We start from the raw sequence: 16,672 nt of genomic DNA on the forward strand, positions 1-16,672 counted from the left end.
AAATGACAGAATTTTTCTATTAGCCCCTGCGGTTTCGAAATATTGACAGAAAATACCCAACTTCGAAATTGGGCAAATTTTCTGAGAAATTGAAGAATGTTCGTTTCTGGTCCCTACAGTTTGTGCAAATTGACACTTTCTACCCAGCTTTGAAAAAGGGGGAGAGTTTTGCATATTTTGCTGTTTTGGGCGCAACGGGTCCCTGCAACTTTCAGAAAGTGACAATTTCTACCCGGATTTTGAAAAATCTTGCAACTTTCACCAAAAAAAAAAGTCAAAATTTTTCATAAATTGAAAAAAAAATTTGTGGCTTTTTCGTGATTGTTTTTCCGTGCAAGATTTTTGGTGATTCATTTTTGGTACACATCAAGGGGGAGTATCGTGAAGACTATTCCTCGGGCGCTTCTCATCCTTAGTGGGTTTTATAATCATTTTTTGATTACAAAAAGGGGGAGAATGATGGGTATTCGAAGCTTCTCGGGTTTTTCGAATATTCATTTGCCGATTTGAAGACCGGCGTTACTTCGAGGGGGAGTTTGGTATTGATCGCGCTAGCTCGTTGGAGATTGAAGCCGGACATCCAATCCTAACTTTGAGGGGGAGAATGTTAGGGTGCAAAGTCACTCTTGGATGTAGTGTTTTAGGCTTACTCTCTTGTATGTGTAAATGGGTTGAGTCTTTCCTATAAATAGGAAGTGAGTGACTCCCATTATGTAAAGGAACCATTTGGAGTGTTAGACTAGAGAGAGAAATTGTATACAAACCCATTTGTATAATCTTTCTAGATCTAATAAGAGCTTACACATAATTATTTACTCATTGTGTTCTTGATTTGCATGATGAATCACTAGATCTTTCTAATTCTGCACATGCCATCATAATCAACACCACTACAGCTTCGTTTCGGGAGTTTACCGCCCAAGAACACCTTGGGGAGTAAACTCCTAGATCTAATGATTTAGCCATCTAAATCATGTTATAAGCACATAATAAGCATTCTAACACTACTAGAAAGAGTTACTCACGATTTGGGACAAAAACCCGAAGATCCGTGAGAGAGAAAATGGCTTTTCTCTAGTTGGAAATGTGAATAATGAATGAATTTGGTTCAGAAATCTATTTATAGTCCTGAAATATTTTTGGCAGAAAATACTTTTATTCCTGAAATGATCTCTAATATAATAGAGTGTTGGAATAATAGTGTTGCACAAAACCCTAGTGCACCCACTCTCCTGATATTTCCTGAAGTGTAAACCCTGAATTACTCAAACTTATGCGAGAAGTCTGAAAGTTAACTGTGACTGCTATAACTTCTATTGAAGTGATATAGTTTGTACAGAATGGAAATTTCGGGTTGTCACATATATAGCAGCTAGCGAGGCAACAAAGGAGGTGATATGGCTAAAGAACTTCATTGGAGACCTTGGAGTTGTACTAGCTATTAAGGAGCCAATGGAAATTTTCTGTGATAGTGAAAGTGTTGTTGCCTTAGCCAAGGAACCAAGGGATCATGGGAGATCCAGACACATTGACAGAAAATACCATTTCATTAGACATCGAATAGAATAAGGACTCCTCGTGGAAAAGAGGGTATCATCGGATGAGAATCCAGCAGATCCCCTCACGAAGGGACTGGATCGGGTTAAGCATCTCCAACATGCTTGGAGCATAGGGCTGAAGGATGATATTAGATTTAGTAGTTAGATAACCTTGAAATTTGTAAAGTGTAATTGACATTAGATGATGAATAAAAGGTGTTTTATTTATGAGTAAAGTGTTGCTATCTCTTGTCGATCGTTTACTATATTTCTTTTTCATGTTTTGACTTCTAGAATAATTATGTTTGGTATATCATATTATTCGAACCTCAACAGTCGGTCATATGTCGGAAGTAGGTATGAATCAAGACTGTCGTGATTGGTTGCAGAGATCTAAGGTGTTGGACATGGCTACAATAATCATGAGTGCTCATAAGTTCTGAGCATTGGACTCAACCCACGCTCACTGGAATCACTTCATGGAATTTATCTCGAGTGATCGTGAGACGGTAATATCATATAAGTCTTCAAACCTAGAGATATGATTTGTGTTGGATTAGTGTCTAAGTCCATAACTATTTTGGTATGTTCTTGACCCGATGGTGCATGGTCCTTTTGGGTTGCCTTCACCAAAGCAACTTGATAGGATGAATTATGGAGAGAAAGGATTAAATATGATTTATTAATATATTATGGGAATAATATATTAAAGGAGAAATCATATTGTTTAATTAATATTAGTCAAGAATTAATAAGAATTAAGTTTGTGACTAAAAGAGATTAATTAAACTTAAGGGACTGGAATTGTAATTATAAGATAATTGCAATTGGGCTATGGATTGCCTTATATTATAAGGTTGGACGAATTCTATGGGGAAACCCATTGGAAATCGTCCAAGGCCTTTAAGGAAAGGAGTCCATGGGTTGCTTAGGGCTTAAGCATTCAAATTAGGGTTTCCTTGTTAGAAAACCCTAATAGCCTCACTATATATAGAACCCTTATGCTCCAAAAACGTGGTGAACTAGTTTTTAGGGTTTCCACACGTTTTTGAGAGCCTCCTTCTCTTCTCCTCTTCATCCTCTTGCTCTTGGTGTTTGTGAACCATTAGAGGAGTGACATTTGTGACTCTAAGCTTTCTAAAGTCAATACAAGAAGGATTTGAGATTGTTATTGCTACATAACAATCAAGGTATGATCTAAACCCTAATTATATGTTATATTGATTATCATATGCTAGATCTAGGGTTTATAGTCTTGGATAAATTGCATGTACAATAGAGAAACCTAGATCCAAGCATTAGGGTTTGTATGAGCACATAGGATGTTCTTATGACTAAAACCCATCAGTGGTATCAGAGCCTAGATTGGTTTCTATTGTATTGATGCATTATGTAGCTGAAAAACGAAATATGGCTTACTGTTCGACCTGACTAGGCGAGTCACTACTTGGACTCGGCGAGTTCCAAAGTGTGACTCGGCGAGTCGGAGCGTCAGACAGAGGAAATCTCGGATTTTGTTGCTGTTTTGCTTAAGGATAATTACCATATTCATTTTAAACCTATAAAATACGAATTTTATTGTTTCTTAAAGAATATCCTTGCCAAAACACAAGATAATTACCAATTGATTAGATAATAACTTCCTTATATGATAAATATTGGATTATTTGTATTAATTGGGTAACTTATTTTGCAAGAAATTGAAATTAGGTCAAATATAGATAATGATGAAATTAATTGTTTAATTTATATTATTTGTTATTTGATCCTTGTGTTATGAAAAGTTTCAATTTTCCCTTTAGGTTTTATAGTTTAAATTTGAACTCAAAGGTTTAGTTTTGAAATTTAAATAGTTGAAACCCTAATGTTTTGAAAAAGGTTTCAAAACTTGCCCTCAAGTTTTGGAATTTAAATTTTGACTAAAAGTTTAATTTTGATGTATATTTAAATTCTAAACCTAAATGTTTTGAAATGTTTCAAAACTTGCCCTCAAGTTTTGGAATTTAAAAGTTGATTAAAAGTTTAATCTTGGAATGTTAAATTCTAAATCCCTAGTATTGTTTTGAAAAGTTCAAATCACACCCTTATGGTTTTATTAATTAATTAAGGTGTATAATTAAAAGAGATTTAATAAATACATAAAAGTTTTGGTTTACATTTAATTGAATTAAAAGTATAATCGTTAAATTTGACCACCTAGTGTTTTAAAAGTGTAAAATACACCCTATACTATATATAACATTAAAAGTCTAACATTATATATATGTATGAGTAAAAGTCAGTCTTACCGTTAGTAGGCCTCATTCACGAAGCTGGTCTATAAGGGGTGTTTAAGGAAATTGCCTATAAAATGGCGATTAAATGGGTATCCACTCTTACCCACCGCACTCTTGACTAGTGGAGGGTCGTTAGCCGAACGGGTAGGATAGAACAAAAACCTTCCATTATAAGTATAATGAAGTACAAAAGTAACTAAATGTTTTACAAATTCCCAATCTTAGTTACTTAGGAAAAAGTGAATTGATGCAATTCCATGAAATTACACTTTGTGCCCTTGCGAAAACGTTAGTGGAGCGTGTGTGGTTTACCGGCACACTAAATGGTTCTAAGCAAAGGTAGCAAAGGGTGACTCAATGTTTGTCATAGTTCGGTGGAGCGTGTGTGGTTTACCGGCACATCGAATAGGTGACTGTAACATGTGAGGGCACCATGTAAGTTTGCATGGTTATTCACACCCGCTTTGTGATCCTCAGCATCCCAGTCACAAACAAGAGGGGCATATCGATATTTAAACATGTCATTGAAATGTTCAATGAATCTCAAAGGATCTAGGAGTTTTCATAGATTTAAAACTTAAATTTCTTTTTCGTTTTTCATGGTGGAAATTAGTGAATCGTCATTCACTTACCTTCAAATATTCTGCAACTAGACTACTGCATCCGTTTTCTAGGTTGTAGCATATTGTGTTGGGTCCTAGCGTTAGTATCTCATTTGGGTGATTTACTAAGGACGCAATCGATCAAATAACTTGAATTTGTTTTCTCCCGTTTTGTAGATGTCAAAGTTCGACAACTATGGTCTTCCCAAATCCCGTGGAATAATCATTCCACATGAAGATGATATTCCACGATTCGATCGAGGAACAAGAGATCATGTTTCACTTCCTCCTCCTCCTCCAATTATTCTCCCTAACCCACAAGTTCGAAGGCTTGAAAAGTTCAAGCTCACTCAAGCCCTTTTGGCAAGTAAACATAAAGAAGGAAAGTCGGTGTGTGCACACGTCCTAGGGATGAAGTCACACATTGATAGGTTAAGAATGTTGGGATCCGTCGTCTGTGAGGAGATGGCTGCTGACTAGGTTCTTCAGTCACTTCCTAACTCATATAGTGAGTTCGTAAGAGAGTACTATATGATGAACTGCGACGTGACCCTTATAGAACTCATCTATATGCTTATTGCTGCTAAATCAGCAATGGTTTGGCACAATAGAAAAGCAAAGTTGATTGGTGAATCTGCCTTCAAGACCTCTATGGATATAGACAATGGCAACGAATGACATGCTATGATCGAAAAGTTTGATCATAAGAGAAAGGCAATGTCTGAAGTAGTTCCATGTCCTGTTCCAAAAGAGTCAATTTGCTTTTATTGCCAAGAGAAGGAGCATTGGAGACGAAGCTGCCCTATTTACCTAAGAGATCTAAGAGATGGGAGAGTCAAAACGTATGGCTCTGCTTTAGGTAAAATCCATTGACTAACTCTTTTAAGCTCATATTCTAGATTCTTAATACATAATGTGATAAGATTACAACTGATGTAGGAAAAGAGAGGAAGCTTAAGGGAAGAAGTGAACAGAATCTAACCGTGAAGGAATGGATTTCGATCGGATTACTTAAAGATTAGATTCTCGAGCTGCTACTTAGAGTTAGAATTAGATTGCTAAGAAAGATGTATTAGCATAGTTTTTCAATGAATTGCATTGCAAGGACAAATTTTTCCGCAATAAAATAAATTTTGATATTTATATCCTTTCAATGGCGTATATGGAAAATTGATGTTTGAATTATTAGCAATAATGAATTTGATTCTTAATTATATTATTTGTGGAAATGTCTAGAATTTACCAAATAGGGAGAGTTTCTCATCACCCAAGTTTCAATTGGACAGAAACTTGGAATCATGCAACTTGGTTGCACGATGAATGAGAAATTTCATATTTGGAAATTAGACTAATTCGTTGACAAAGTGTCAAGTGAAGGACTAGGAGATCGAGTACACAAAGTTGTGTGTTGATCAAATTCCACCATAAGAGTAACAAAGATATTCGTCATGATTTACTAAAGGTTTAGTAAATATGATTATACTTATAAGATTAAGTGTAATTCTGAATTGATTGAAAAAGTTTAAATCAATAGCAGAACGAATAAGATGAATCAAGTAGGCAGAAAGATAAAAGTTTCTCAATTCTAAGAAGGGAGAGTACCTTTTATGCTTTATGATAGGTCTTAATGATTAAGAACCATATCTCAATTGATCCTCTAAGTGAGTCTTAGTACAATTGTATGTCTAAGAAGAGGAATCAAGAATTGAAGAAATGGTTAAATCAAGAAGTCAATCATACTTCGTTCAAAAACAAGTCTTAGAGTTAAGATTGTGAAATTGAGTGATAAGTATTAAGAAAGTTTATAACATTCATCAAATGTGGAAAGTTGTGATGTCTTGGATAAGACAAAGACCAACTAGGACCAATTTATGAAGTCTTTTGATAAAAACTACACTAACTCTTGAATATTTGTTTGTCAAGAAATGTTTATTGACAAGAGAATCTTATATGTCAAGGAGTCAGTGGGAGTCTTAATGGTCTTGAAAGGTTTCAAGAACAAATCAAAATAAACCTTATCGATCATCACTAGCACACAAGTTGAGATTTACAACCTATCGTGTTGACACTATATTGCTTCTGTGCCGTTCCAATTGAGTTAATTATGCATGTGAGTTCTATGAGTTCTCATTTGAACGCATAAAAGGCAGGCACCTTGATCAATGGAAAGTACATTGATAGGAAAGGGTGAGCTGCTTAACTACTTGGAAGACATGGTGGGCAGTTGTGCAACCATAAGGCAAGAAATCAAGATTAAGGAAGTTTGGTCCATATGAGTTTGAATTTGTCGTAAACTTTGGTTTTGACAAATTCACATGGATAGGAACACATACACCATTAATATCTAAGTGTCATAAGATTCCCTCCTTCATGAAAATGACTGTGAGAAAATGATTTCACTAATAGAGATTTTAAGTAGATAGTGATTGTGAAATTGTATTCTCGAATTCAATTATGGTTATGGTATCCCTTTCCATGATTCGAATTGTGAGATTTGGCAATTAGTCTGTATTGTTTAGATACACATATGAGCTATCTATGACAAAGGTGTATAAGTTTAAGAAGCCTTGATAAAAGATTATAAAATCATTGGGTATTAGAAACATGAACTTAAGAAATTCAATAAGTATTGTTTTTCTGGAAGTTAAGCTGGTTTCTGAATACATGTCGAAGCTAGTGGGAGCATAAGTGTTACGTTTATAATAATCATCTTGATAGTGGGAGCATAAATGTTATGATTGTATGGTTATTAAGGCAAGTATTGCAAGTTAGCAGTATTAATTATAGAAAACAAGAGTCATACCTTGCAAAGTTGTAAGGGTTGAATAGTTGTTTTGCTATAATTAAGGGAGAGGATATTATGCTTCATTTCAAATCTAAAGGCTTAGGTTGTGGAATGTTAATAAATTTAGTCAGGGATACATAGTGTGTTCTCAAATTTTGATTATGATTACGACATTCCTCTTCATAGTTTGAATTTTGAGAACGTATCACATAAAATATTATGGCAGAAGATTGATAAAGTATCAAATCTTTATGTAAGACGTTATGCATCGTGTCCTATACGCTTCGGGTATAGGATCGATTGCAAATGCTATAATATTTGACCAGTCTAAATTTTTTCCAAATGTCTAGCGCATTTAGAGGGAAAAGGACAAGAATCGTTTTTGACTAAGATAATAAACAACTATCAAAGGACAATCCAAAGTTCGCCGAGGATTGGTCGCTTGTGAGTAGTTGGAAGCATGATATTGGATGGACCATATCGACATTATTATGAATAGAAAGATTCTATTAAGAATGAGTTGTCATATGAAAAAATATGGAAACGTGTCCATATTGGGAATTGAATATTGAAAACCCATGTCTAGATTAGAAACTTTTATGCAAAAGGATGTTCAAAGGAATGTACTTTGAGTGAGAGAAATCACATCTAAGGAATTGTCTTGTAACAATCTCCGATAGAGGACTTTGTAATATCATTGACAATAGTCATTGTGACTTTTGTGCTATGACATTACGAAAGGATCATTGCATAAAATGTTAGAATCTAGCATATTCCATAAGTAGCAAGAATTTGATATTCTTTCACTTGTGAAAAGGATTAGGAGTTGTGAAATATGATTGGAAATGTGTTCGTTTGATCTATTTCACAAAGTAAGAACCATAGGTAAACATTGTGTGCATGCTAGGAGCATGGGACAAGTGTAATATTAATTCAAGTAAGAAGTTGATTACCCGAAACAACAAATAATGAGTAATCGATATGGTGATAAATAAAAGGTGTTTTATTTATACTCAAAGGTTTGAGGCCATATGGGATTAGTATTATCCTTGTGTTTCACTTTGCATGTTTTGACTTCCTGAATAATTTAATTGGTTTAGAACAGTCAAATTATTCAAACAGGCCACAATCGTTCATATGTTGGAAGTAGGTATGAATAAAGACTGTCGTGAATTGGTGTGTGGATTGTCTAAAGAGTATTAGACATAAGCAAATGTTTGCTGCAACGTTCATGAGTGCTTATGAATATGATTTGAGCATTAGATTAAACCCACACTCACTTGGATCACTCCATGAATTGTATCACGAGTGATTGGTGAGACGATAACATCTTATATTCTTGAAACCGAGATGTGTGAGTTGTATATTGCAAATCGGTTGCACATTGATAATATGTAAATGCACCAGTAACTTGGTGTTATAAAACATATTGTTGTGTGTGATTCGGTGAGTAAGTACAAGCGAGCATTGAATCAGAGTTTATCCGTTCCTTTTATCCAAAGTAGGATAAAAGCGATATCTTTGGGCCCCTCGATGATTTAGTGATGACAAACGTAAATGCTCGGCCGGGCTAGGGCTAATTTGATTTGTTCAATTAGTCAGTCGTCATAAATCGGAAGTCGAGAAATAGTACAGAGAGAATGATTAGAAATCATGTCTTACGATATCAAGAATGGAGGAATATATGATCCCTTATCTAAAGGACACGCGTATCTGATAGGATCAGAGTTGACAGCGGCTTTGGAAAGCTACGATTGCAGATCAGGATCTGAAGTCATACGCAGAATAGTTATTAGACTTATCCAAGTGGGAGACTATTGGATTAGTGTCTAAGTCCATAACTATTTTGGTATGTACTTGACCCGATGGTACATGGTCCTTTTGGGTTGCCTTCACCAAAGCAACTTGATAGGATGAATTATGGAGAGAAAGGATTAAATATGATTTATTAATATATTATGGGAATAATATATTAAAGGAGAAATCATATTGTTTAATTAATATTAGTCAAGAATTAATAAGAATTAAGTTTGTGACTAAAAGAGATTAATTAAACTTAAGGGACTGGAATTGTAATTATAAAATAATTGCAATTGGGCTATGGATTGCCTTATATTATAAGGTTGGACGAATTCTATGGGGAAACCCATTGGAAATCGTCCAAGGCCTTTAAGGAAAGGAGTCCATGGGTTGCTTAGGGCTTAAGCATTCAAATTAGGGTTTCCTTGTTAGAAAACCCTAATAGCCTCACTATATATAGAACCCTTATGCTCCAAAAACGTGGTGAACTAGTTTTTAGGGTTTCCACACGTTTTTGAGAGCCTCCTTCTCTTCTCCTCTTCATCCTCTTGCTCTTGGTGTTTGTGAACCATTAGAGGAGTGACATTTGTGACTCTAAGCTTTCTAAAGTCAATACAAGAAGGATTTGAGATTGTTATTGCTACATAACAATCAAGGTATGATCTAAACCCTAATTATATGTTATATTGATTATCATATGTTAGATCTAGGGTTTATAGTCTTGGATAAATTGCATGTACAATAGAGAAACCTAGATCCAAGCATTAGGATTTGTATGAGCACATAGGATGTTCTTATGACTAAAACCCATCAATTTGTTACTTATGATTTGATTATGCATTGATTGTACGAAAACGCATTGGTAACTCGATGTTATAAAACGTGCTCTTGTGTATAATTCAATGAATGGTAGAACAAACATATGAGTCAAAGTTTATACGTTCCTTCTTGGATTAGAATCTGATATCTGGGCTCCTCGATGATTTTGTTTTGACCTATGTACCGGGCCCGGTTAGAACTAAGTTGATGTGTTCAATTAAGTTCTTTGTCAAACAAATCGGAAATCGGGAAACAAACTGTTGGACAATAAGTAAGACATTGTTCCATGTATTTGTCTGGCTGATATCTCGAACAGAGGATTATATGATCACTTATTTTATATGGCGTATCATCATCTTCTCAGTTTCGAGAGACCTTGAAAGAGCTACGATTGCCGATCGGTTCCTGAAGTATTGCAGTTATAGTTATTTGACTTATTCAAGTGGAAGACTATTGGATAAGGTGTCTAAGTCCATAACTATTTATGGTATATACTTGACCCAACCCGACATGGTCCCTTTGGGTTGCATGGAACCATGCAATTGGATAGACTAAATGAGAGAATTAACACTTGTGGTTTATTAATATATTATAAGTTCTAAGATATTAATAGTATTATTTAATTAGTTTAATCAAAAATTAATTTAGAATTAATTAAGTGATCAAAAGATAACTAATTAAATATATGGGTTGATTATGTAAATCATTCATAACTTGTATAGTGGGCTAAGAGGCTCCATGGATTATCAAGTTGGGTTCCACCCATAGGATGCTCCATGGGAGTTACAAACCCATGGGTCATGGAAATGAAGAGTCATGACACATTAGGGTTTACATAGTGTAACCCTAGATGTGTCAACACTATATAAAGAACATATTCTCCACCAAAATTGGCTACACATAAGAAACAAGAGGGCTAGGCCGATTTTAGAAGTGTGTATTCTCTCTAAAGTCATTCCAAAAGCATTTGGTGTTGTGTGAAGCATTTGAGACATCACACTTGGGGTGCTAGGCTCACAAGGTTTCAAGGATCATAAGCAACAACAAGGTAAGTTATTCTATCTTTCATTCAAGTTAAAAATTGTTCCCCGTGTATGCTAGATAGGAATATAACCTTGAAATTCAACTTTGCATGATAATTAGACAAACATAGATCAAAGGTTATTAGGGTTGCATGTACACTTAGGAAGTGTTAGAATGCTCAAAAATCCATCACTAAGATGGTATTTTGAGTTCACAAGTGGTAGAGATAAATATTTAATAAACAATTATTTTAATGGATTAGTAATTAATAATTAATAAATAATAAATAAATGAAAAAAATAAATAAGGGCAAACAGTCTTTTTATGTCCGGATGGATGAAATGTGCAGGATTTAAACAAACGATGTACGACCCGAGTTTATTTTTGAAAGTAGAAACTAATATGTTTTTTAGGACTTACACAAGAGATGAGTCGTGTAATTTACTCTTATATTTATGTATCCGTATTGACATTTGATGATGTAACTTGTATGTTTTCCTTATGTATTAGTCGTACATCTTAGTATTATTACAAATTTAAAAGATTTTTTTTTATGTAGTCTAATATAAAAAAAAGATTTTCTTAGAATGACGAATAAAATTATATAAATAACCGACCCAATCTAACAAGACACTAGGCGGGACAAAAACTCACAAGAGTTAAAACATAAATTACAAAAATAAAAAGGGGAAAACAACCCGGTGCACCCATTTGATATATCTTTTACCCCCTGTGCTTACACCAAAGAAACACCATAACAATAATATTATCGGTGACCTTGGTGAGGGAAGAATAAATGTTTTGAAAATGCTTTTCATATCCACCATAACATGCCATAACAAATAGTCAAAAACATTTTTTTTTCTTTGGGCAGGGACCCTAGGAGGCTGCAAAATTATGAAACCTGCCAAAACGGAGTGAAGTTGCATTGATCAACCCACCCAACTAAAATGTGATCCAAATATATGTCCTAACCACACATATACAAAACATTAATTACGAGAAATATATTACGATAATCAAATACGAAATGCATTACTTATACAAAATATTCTCCATAGTTAGAATATTTCATATTTTTCAATGAGAGTTAACCATAGAATTAATATATTTTGTTATGGTAATATTTTTCATAAAATGTTTCTAGTTAAAATTCTTTAAATAACTTGTATTCAAAAATAGTCCGAGGACTATTTATGCAATTCGTGTAAATTAGTCCACTCTGTAAGGAAAGTATCTTTCGTTTACATGTGTTTCGTTTCCCATTTGGTATCACACATTTCAAATTATCCCAATTTTTGTCAGACACACTATATCTCTTCCAATCATCAAGACTTTGATCATCTAATCCTGTAGTTTTGATTACCACAATTCATCTTTTTTCGGCTATCGGACCGACACACAGCCACCACTCCTCCGCCGCCGGTCCATAGTCATCACTTCGCCCACCCCACCACCAGTCCACCACCATCATCCCTCAACGACACCTTCAAAAACCCTTAAACGGTATATATAGATCCATCTTTCTTTTCAGTTGTTTGTTATTCGTTGATGAATTGCCATAAGGGTTTATCTTGTCTCCGATTTTGACTGATTGAGACTATTCGGAGGGGTGATCCGAGAAATTAGGGTTAGTCTTCGTATTGAATTGATTTGATTGTATTATACTTGACTAAGATGTTGAATAAATTCATGAAACGTGGGCAACGGAAGCCTTCGAAAACCGATACAGATGTTTATGATCAGCATACTCCTACCGGTAATCACAGTTCCGCCTCGACTACCGCCGCCGACGGTGATACACCTCCGCCGGCCACATCCGGAGCTCTTGAACCCCTCCCTATGTTTCGAGAAGTTCCGGTCTCCGAACGACAAAAACTGTTCCTCAAAAAGTGTCACGTTTGTCGCTTCCAGTTCGATTTTACAGATACCACGAAAATGGCGATCGAAAAGGAGATCAAGAGACTGAATCTCCTTGAGCTTGTGGACTACGTACAAACAGATTCCGGCAAGATCACTGAAAGCAACCAAGAGGAAATGATCAGAATGATTTCAGTAAACATCTTCCGATGTCTACCACCAGGACCTCACGAAATTACAGGATCCATTCCTCTCGATACCGAAGAAGACGAGCCTTATCTCGACCCTTCATGGCCACATCTCCAACTTGTCTACGAGCTTCTCTTAAGATACATCGTCTCAACAGACACAGACACCAAAGTCGCCAAACGATACATCGATCAAACATTTGTGTTGAAATTACTCGACATGTTCAACACAGAAGACCCTCGTGAACGTGAATATCTAAAAACCATCTTACACAGAATCTACGGTAAGTTCATGGTGCATCGACCCTTTATCAGAAGAGCAATCAACAACATTTTCTATCAATTCATTTATGAAACCGAAAGAAACAGTGGGATTGCAGAGTTGTTAGAGATTCTTGGGAGTATAATCAACGGATTCGCATTACCAATGAAGGAAGAACATAAATTGTTCCTTGTTCGTGCCCTAATTCCACTTCACAAACCTAAACAGATTGGTTTTTATCATCAACAGCTCTCATACTGCATCACTCAATTCATTGAAAAAGACAACAAATTATCAGACACTGTTATCATGGGTTTGCTTAAATATTGGCCTGTTACTAATTGTCAAAAAGAGGTTCTTTTTCTTGGAGAACTTGAAGAAGTATTGGAAGCAACACAGGGTCAAGAATTCAAACGTTGCATGGTTCCTCTATTCAGACGAATATCAAAATGTCTTAATAGCCCTCATTTTCAGGTTCATTATCACTATCATTATCAAACAACCCTTAAATTTACTATCAATTTTCATCTGAAATTGTTACAATTTTGTTTACAGGTGGCAGAAAGGGCTCTGTTTATGTGGAACAGTGATCATATTGTTGGATTAATCGCTCAAAATCGAACTGTGGTTTTACCGATTATATTTCAGGCATTAGATACGAACATTAGGGCTCATTGGAACCCTGCAGTCAACGGGTTGACTGTTAATGTGAGAAAAATGTTGATGGAAATGGATTTGGAGTTTTTTGAGGAGTATCAGAGGGAATTCGCAGAGAAACAAGCATTGGTCAAAGTGGAAGAAAGTCAACGCGAAGAAAAATGGCGAAAGTTACAAGAAACTGCTGATATGGATCAAATAGGGTGAGAGTTTATTTTTACTCTTGAGCCAATTGGATATGTTGAAATTTTGTTTTTTACGTTTTTGCCCCTGCATCTGGTGTAAAGATTGTAGAGATGGGGTTGGGATTTAGAAATGATTTATGGTGTTTCTTGTAATTTGTTGCTGTGAATTTATTCTTTTGGGTGAAGAGAAATGTGTAAAAATTTGTGTAGTGAAATTCTTACATTTATTTGGAGTGTATATATTTGGGTATATGATATATGATAAGTTTTTGGAAATATGTTAAAAATATAAAATAGGTTAAAATATTAGATCACCAGTAAAATTATAATTTTATACGTGCAACGAAGGATTTGTTTTTGTTCAAAACACGATTGTTTAGCATATTTTTATTAGTAAGTAAACAATTGTAAACTTTGTGTTGAAAATACTATTATGATTTTTTTTTTTGTAAAATAATGGTGTTTTATTAAAAACAACAGAATTTGTTACACATTTATGATATTAACACTATAAAATATAAAGGTAATTACTGTAAAAAATCTTGATGGATGTTGGATGACCTTTAATTTGTTTGACTTGCGTCTTTGTTAATTTTGCCTATTGTATCTTTTGTTGATCGAGTATCATAGAAATTGACCATTTTTTCATATAAGTTATTAATGTAAAATCGATTTGTGCATTTCCAAACAAAAGAGGTCTCGAATTAGTGAAAGATCTTTGGATTTATTTGATTATGTTTTTTCATAATCAAAAAGGATATTTACAAAATACATATCAAATGTGGATTGATTCGAGATTATATGGTTTAACGAAAGAAACACCAAAAGGGCCATACTTTTATGGCCAAATATCTTTGTGAATACTTTTAAAATGGTATTCAGATTATACATAAGGAAAACTGTTGGTGAACTTGAACTAACATATGGATTCTTGAACTGAAAGTGAAAAAAACGTTTTAAGATTTTTATTTGAAAAAACATATCATTTGTGCAACAAAAATTGAACTAAATAATGAATAAAGAATCAATAGAGACATACGACCACTCATAGAAACAAAATACAAAATTCATTAAAATACAAGCATAATGATGATTGGTGTATAAAAATAATAGTATTAAATTGCAAATAGGTTTCTAAAGGATTTAAAGTTGGTATACGTTCAAAATATAACTAAATTATTTAAACAAATTAAGAAACTTGGCCGTTTTATAAAAAATAAATCAATAGTTACGATTAATGAAACTTATAGAAGTCATGTCCCTGAAAATCATAGTTGTTTGATGAATTTCATCAATGGTACAGATTAAGTTCGGTTGATTGCTTATATAGTTTGGTTTTGTTTTGAATCCATCATTTGGTATAAAAAAAAAGACCTTCTTTCTCTCAGACACATACATTTATGAACCTAGCCATTCCCTTGAAAACAAAATTTACATAGACTCATCAATATTTCCTTACTTTAAATGGAATCCATGTGTTACACTATGCCAAAGTGGAGTTTCTATCCACTCATTAAACATTCAGAGTGATTCACTCGACACAAATATGTGCTTGCACCTTGAAATGGAGATGTATTGTATGGTTAGTCCATGTTGATACTAGAATAGCTTTTCCCCACACCTAAAAATAAACACAAAGAAGAGGTTATTAATCATCCTTAACCATTTAATATTTGTAGTATTCTATTAGATATGTAGATATCGCTGTTGTATTTATCCCATTATAGTTTTTATGATATATTTGCATTCATTAGTTAGTTATCCTATGTACTCTATTTATACCAGAATTGATATATTGATATATGAGATGATCAAGTAATTTCATGAAGGATGAACAACAATTTAAACGCTTATTTTATTAGATGAATATTGTATTTGGTACTAATAAAGATATAACTCATCCATTGCGATACATATAGATGTTTCTTACAAAGTAGCTAACAAGATTTATAATAATTGTAACATCTGGTTTTGAAGAACTTCCATTGTTGATTCTTATATTGAGGTGTATTGTGTTTTGGTCCCTAAGTTCAAGAAAGTATGCAAAAGGAGCCTTGGTGGCATTGTTGAAATATTGGGGCTTCGGAGTACGCTAGGCATACTTGCTAAATGAGGAAACCCTAATTTTTTAGGGTTTGGTTGGTATTTAAGCACTCTTATGGCCTCATTTCACCCACCTTAGTTGCCTCCATCCCTCTCATACGTTTATGCAACCCTAGAACCACCTTGAAGTGCCTTTTCAAGCTTAGAAATATGTTTTTGGTGCCTTAGAAGAAGAAGGAAGGAAACCAAGCTCATCTGGAAGGAATTGAATACTTGGATCTGGGATTTTTACTTTACTTGCAACCATTATAAGGTGTTGGTTGGAGCTAAGATTCGGAGTCGGGACCTGATCATCAGCTATGGATCAGATCGAGAGGTGAGTTTTCCTCACTGTACTTTTGGGTCGAAGGCACCAAGGTCGACCCATTGGATTGTTATCTTGGTTTATCGTATGTTTGTATGTTTAGTCATCTATTAGATATGTATCCTAGTATACAATATGATGCTATGCTTAGTGATCTGTAAGATCTGTCTAATTGTCTGTTGATTGGTTATATGTTGGTTGGTTGAAACTGTACTGCTTTGTACTGCCAGTTAACAAAATCGGTAATGTTTATATCGATAGGTTGTTATG

The 16,672-nt window shown here is 34.4% G+C and overlaps 1 protein-coding gene across 1 annotated transcript; it reads left to right on the plus strand.

Annotated features, from left to right (window-relative positions):
- Positions 1–12,094: 12,094 nt before the first annotated feature.
- On the plus strand, positions 12,095–14,233 carry LOC145057862 (serine/threonine protein phosphatase 2A 57 kDa regulatory subunit B' beta isoform-like). Its single transcript, XM_079005773.1, has 2 exons — positions 12,095–13,627; positions 13,709–14,233. The coding sequence occupies exons 1-2, from the start codon at positions 12,521–12,523 to the stop codon at positions 14,015–14,017; spliced, it is 1,416 nt and encodes a 471-aa protein (XP_078861899.1). The 5' UTR covers positions 12,095–12,520; the 3' UTR covers positions 14,018–14,233.
- The last annotated feature ends 2,439 nt before the right edge of the window (positions 14,234–16,672 follow it).

Source organism: Lactuca serriola, chromosome 6, assembly GCF_051521515.1.
Source record: "Lactuca serriola cultivar US96UC23 chromosome 6, Lser_US96UC23_V15, whole genome shotgun sequence".
NCBI lineage: Eukaryota > Viridiplantae > Streptophyta > Magnoliopsida > Asterales > Asteraceae > Lactuca > Lactuca serriola.

Excerpts from the sequence above, each read along its gene's own strand:
- LOC145057862 (XM_079005773.1), top strand. The coding sequence starts at position 12,521 with ATGTTGAATAAATTCATGAAACGTGGGCAACGGAAGCCTTCGAAAACC. Across the intron at positions 13,628-13,708 it reads TTAATAGCCCTCATTTTCAG|GTGGCAGAAAGGGCTCTGTT; the intron begins GTTCATTATCAC and ends TTTTGTTTACAG.